Source organism: Monodelphis domestica, chromosome 5, assembly GCF_027887165.1.
Source record: "Monodelphis domestica isolate mMonDom1 chromosome 5, mMonDom1.pri, whole genome shotgun sequence".
NCBI lineage: Eukaryota > Metazoa > Chordata > Mammalia > Didelphimorphia > Didelphidae > Monodelphis > Monodelphis domestica.
Genome location: NC_077231.1, coordinates 133565084 through 133570727, shown reverse-complemented (window position 1 = coordinate 133570727; position 5644 = coordinate 133565084). Strand labels below are relative to the sequence as shown.

Here is a 5644-nt window from a genome sequence, read left to right as displayed (position 1 = left end):
AGTGCTCTAGAACATAGTAGGAACTTAATAAATCTTTTCTGAAATGACCTGAATACTGAACTGAACCATGGTCAATGATCTTCAAAAAATCAAGGATAGAAGCTTAAAGAACACCAAAGGTCCCTCCCCCCAAAAAAACAAAATCCCTGTTTTTTCAAAAGAAGGAAGAGAACAGGATCTGAAAACTATAGATCAGTGAGTTTAGCTTTAATTCCTGGATAGATTAATAAATATCTAGAAAAGGAAGTAATGATCACAATGAACAACAGAATAGGTAGCAAAGAAACACATTTATCCAACTCTCTAGCAAAATCAGAAAAAGTATACTTGTAAGAATATAATATACCAGAAAATACAGAGTAAGGTAACTAAGCTCAACGAACAGAGATTCCTAGATCTCACCTAGGAGGATGTTCTCCAAAGTCTCTAGTGTAGTAAGCTGGAAATAGAAAATGATGAGACTGACAAATCCTCTTGTTAACTTCTCAGAGTGTTTTCCTTCAGGAACCTAAAGTAGGATCTTTTTCTATAATCTTTCTTCAAGTTGGAAACCATAAATATCCAAAGCAACTGCAGAGTCCATAAAAGCTCCAAAGACTCCAAGAGACCTAATGAGACTCAAAGAGATAAATGTTTTTTTCTTTTTTCATCAATTATGCCCTGCCCCTCATGTATGTATAGGACATTGTTATCCACCAAATCAGGAGAGAATCCCATACCAATAGCTTTGAGGCTCAGGATACAACTGAAGGAAAATCCAGGCCTCTCCTTTATACTCTGATCCCTGGGAGTCAAATGGAGATGGAGAAGAGATGACTTGCCAATGATCGCATTGTCCCCAAGACAGCAAGTATGTTTGTGATGAGTCCACCTCTTGTGTTTGTCTTCTTTGTTTCAGGGCTTACTGAGATCTCAAAGGCAGTAAGTACTTTTCCTCTTCCTGGTATCAGTTATCAGAGCAATTTCAGAAGTAATAGCATGCCAAAGGAAGCAACAGACTAGCCAGGAAGCACAAAATACCCATGGAGAGATAAACCATAGGGAAGAAAAGAGCCTACTTGGCTTACTAAAGAAGAAATGCAAAATAGTTAATGAGCAATTCTGTTGGAAAAGTAACAGTAGTGTAAGTTGTTTGCTGTAGCATTTTCATAGCACATTAATATTCACAAAGTGCTTTACAAATAACTTCATTTTATCCTCAAGATAAACACTAGGATATAGGTGCTATTATTAACCCAATTTTACAAATAAGGAAACCCAAGGCAGACATAAGTTAAGTTACTTGCTCAAATTATGTAACTGATAAGTATCTGAAGTTGGTTCTCTATTATGTGGTATAAGAAGGCTGAAATTCACATTCAACTATATTCAATTATAATGAATTTGTGGGAGGGGGGAAGGGGTGCTTAAAGTAGTGAATGGTAGTCATCATCATCCTGTTAATTCTTCCTTAATTCAAGGCACCATGGAGTCACAGAAGTTGTTTTTACCTTTCTAGTACCAAAAGACAGAGTATAAATCAGCCTTTCATTAAAATCTAGAAATGAATTTCATTAAAATCTGTTTCATTTTTAACAGTGTTTATTGGAGAAATCATGCCATATAGTTAAACATGTTATAATATACTTTTAAAAGAACATGTAACATGAATCTATATCCTTTATCAAGAGAAAAGGTAAAATAAAATAAAATAATTCTTTTGCAATAGGCAACTCAAGATTTAAAAATTTACTCCATTATTAATACATTCCTTAGGAAAACAGAATTCACTTTATAGGGTATAAATATGTAATAAATTACAATAAATATGCTTATTCAAGAGAGAGGGAAAAATGCATGGCCCTGTAAGAATAGTGTCAGGAGTGCTAATTTCCAGAAAGCTAAAAAAAGAGCCTAAGACTGAAAAAGGCTTTTGGTTTTGTTGACCAGTTTGTTGTATAGTCATGTCTATTTGTGACAGATGAGGAAACTGAGGCAAACAGGGTTCAATGACTTTCTCCCACCGAGCTAAGGCCATATTGGAACTAAGGTCTTCCTGTCAACAAGGCCAGACGCTAGCCACTGCACCACCGGAGGCCTCAAAGTTCCCATGCTTATTAAGGTGGTAGTAGAGCTAAGCAAAGGTATCCTTGATGAAAGTATGAGAAAGCAAGTGGAGGGAGCAGAGCAGCGCATGCGCGCCCCCGCTGGCTGTCCTACCCAAGGCCCAATCACAACTGTTCTGTCTACGTGACCTATTTCTTCCCCCTCTACCAAAGGCAATGCCTATCTGGTATTAACTTCACACCCTGACCTGAGAGGAAACTCGAGGATTCGACTCTTGCTTCTCCGAATTTCTATGGTTTTACGCTTCTTTACCATCCCCCATCCCCCATCCCCCCACACTTCAGCTCCAAAATGAATTTCCTCCGTAGCCTCGGATCAGGAGGCGTGTCTTCTCTAGGCCCCGCCTCCCGCACGGAGGCCGTTCAATGGCGTCACAGAACGCGACCCGAAGCGGCCTTCGGACCTCGGAGGTGTAAGAGGGTTCGCCTGGGCGGGATCCGAATTCGAGCCCCGTGACGGCATCAGAAAGCGCCTCCGGGAAGCTGCATGAGGGGACCCAGCCGGGCAAGAATGCTTGGTAACTGAGACGCGGAGGGACGATGTTGCAAATTCTCGCCAGCCGGGGAGACCTGGTGCTGCTCCGAGACTCGGTGGAGTGGGAGGGCCGGAGCTTGCTGAAGGCTCTGATACGGGAGGTCGCCCTGAAAGGGGAGCAAGTGCAAGTCCTGGGCTGTGAGGTAAGCGAGGAGGTCTTCAGAGAAGGCTTGGACTCCGATACCAACAGCCGCCTTGTTTACCACGATGTCTTCAGAGACCCCCAGGGCTGGACCGGGAACTGGGGGCCCCTGGGAATCCTGAGAGCATGCTTGAGAGGAGCAGAACCCGGTCCCTGCACCCTCGCGGTGGACTCCCTCAGCTGGCTGCTACTCCACGCCCCCTGCAGTGCCCTCTGCCAGACGCTGAGGGCCCTGGGCCATGACAACTCCCATCCTGGACGGGTCCGTGTGCTTGGCCTACTACATGAGGACGTGCATGGTCCGGGACCCTTGGGCGCCTTGAGGAGCCTGGCCCAGATCGAGGTGACCGTGGGAGGGAACCTGGGCTTTACTACTGCACAAGTCTTCCACCCAAAGCCCAGACATCGATCAATCGAGCAGACTTATTGGTTCTCTATCCTGCCCAACTTCAGCCTGGAGTTCCATAAGGAAACCCTTTTGGAGCCCCGGCCCCACCGTGGACCCCAGTCACCCACAGTGGACGCCATGGCAGACTTGACCTTTAACGTCCACCTGTCCAAGAAGGAGAGAGAGGCCCGGGATACACTGGCCCTGCCCTTCCACTTCAGTTCAGAAAAGCAACAGTCCTTGCTGCATCCTGCTCTAGCCTCTTCCACCAGCCAAATATTTTATGAGCCTGATGCTGATGACTACCTGGACCAGGAAGATCCAGATGATGATCTGGATATCTGATGATTCTGGAAGACTTACCTCTGGCATTGACCTAGATTCACAAGCTGTACTGTAGAGTCACAACTCAACTTGAAGGTTATGTTGTAAAATCAATGTGTAAGCCAAAAAGTGACATAATTTGGGTTGCCTTTGAAAATCATTTGTCACCCATTACAGTATCTTTAAGCAGTTGTAGCTGGGAAAGAATTAGGCTTCCTTCTTTTAAAAGGCAGTGTGAGAATGGGAGAGCAGATGGCACAAAAGTGGTTATTGTAGAAATAATTTAATATAAACTTTATTTTTCACTATGCCCAGCTTAGCTATTTATCAGGAGATGGGACAGTAACTGGGGTCCTTAAATGGGGGGAAATGGCATAAATATTTAGCTGGAAAAGAAAATAGATGATTAGCAGAAAATACTTTTGAAAGGGCTTTGTATATAAGTGTGATTATATTAAAAGTGGACTACACCATGATATTAACTGTTTCTTCTTCCTGCCCTACCAGGAAACAGATATAGTTCATAAAGGGCTTCTGATCAGAAATTCCAGGAAGGACAAAAATGGCTATCAGCCTCAAGATTATGACTATAATTAAGAGATTCTAGAATCAGACTCAAAATCATGTATTCATTGTATCATTGAATGGAATAATAGGTTCCATCTATGTTGTTTTCTTTCCCTTTTAAAAAAAGTGTCCATTAAGTACAATTGAGTTAATTTAAAGGTTAAAAAAATAAGAGGATGGGAGTGAATTTGGCTAAATTTGGGAGTAAAGAACTATCAAAAGGAAAGATAGTGCCACTGTTCATTCTGAATACAAAGATTAAAAACATTCATGGAAAGAAGACAGAACTGCTCAACCCTTATTTTGATTCTGTTTTCTCTGATAAAGAGAATAATCTTTGGAATGTTAAGGTATTAAAAGTGAATTTCAATCCATGTTAAGTATAATGGTGGTCATCAGAGGAGCTCTCAGATCTTTTGGACTGTGACACTTCCATTGAGTTGGGCCTGCCTACTGCCAATCAAACCTGTGCTCTGGCTAGGACACTTCCTTTGGAGCTGAATATGCTTTCAAGCCTCTCGAATGACACATGAGCCTTGGTCTTTTAAGGAATACACTCAAACAGAAGCTGCTACTTGGTTCCTTAGACCTTGTGACAGGCAGGAAAGGGGACCTGGATGTGCTAAAAAGGATAGGCCACAAAGCCAACTCACATCATATACTTTTAAGAATGACCCCATCTATTTGCTCACTCTCTTCTTGATGGTCATGTATGTCAGGACTCTTTAAACCTCAGACTTTCACTTATGGGGGAAACAACTGTTCTTTCCTTCCCCCAGCAGCTTTGGCAGCTGCTCACATGTGACAATGAGAGCACATATTGTCTAGGTACGGCCAAGATCAGATCATAGTGCCTTAGTTTCATCTTTGTGTTTCTTATATTCCTGAGATCAATGTTTTAGCCTTGGCAGCAACCTCGTAAGCTCAAGAATTTGTGATTTCCAGAATCAAGTGCAATTTACCCAATGGAAAGTGCTTATTGCTATATTTCTTAAAAGAAAAGATAACCACTGATGAGATGATTCTGGCCTACTAGAAAATATGGACCTTGAGTGAGCTGAACAGACAGTTAGCATCTGAAGTGAAAGTGTTCAAGGTTGTCTGCTCAGTAATCCCACAATTTTCCTAGGAACCTTTCTTTTGTTTTGTGAAAGAATATAATAAAAAAATTATGTTATTGTATCATCTTTAAGTATTTGTCAATGTGTGCTTTTGAATCTTATTTTAAACATTTCTTTTGTGGTGATGGAAATAAATAGCTATCCTTTGCCAATTCTACTTGATACACTGATTCTTTAAGGAATCTTGTTAATATTTTTGGACAGCATTAAGCCAAACCAGAGATTTAAGAGATATGTCCCCATGGACTTAGAGTGGAGGTGTATTGAGTCAGGCAAGAAAACTTGATGCCCTTGCTTTCAAATTTGGGGTCCCTTAGGCTAGAAACTTGTTACCTGTGAACCCAGAGCAGGTTTCCATTGCTGGAAAAGGGTCCTGCCATTTTGCTGTTACTCCTTAAATAAAAAATATAGAGAGTACATAGCTGGTGTATTCAAGGCACCAGACCAAGATCAACTATATTC

General features: G+C 41.8%; 1 protein-coding gene across 1 annotated transcript; it reads left to right on the top strand.

The window, feature by feature from the left end:
- Positions 1-2354: 2354 nt before the first annotated feature.
- Positions 2355-5253, top strand: ELP5 (elongator acetyltransferase complex subunit 5). The gene has a single exon (XM_007503528.3). The coding sequence runs from the start codon at positions 2646-2648 to the stop codon at positions 3513-3515; it is 870 nt and encodes a 289-aa protein (XP_007503590.2). The 5' UTR covers positions 2355-2645; the 3' UTR covers positions 3516-5253.
- The last annotated feature ends 391 nt before the right edge of the window (positions 5254-5644 follow it).

Excerpts from the sequence above, each read along its gene's own strand:
- ELP5 (XM_007503528.3), top strand. The coding sequence starts at position 2,646 with ATGTTGCAAATTCTCGCCAGCCGGGGAGACCTGGTGCTGCTCCGAGAC.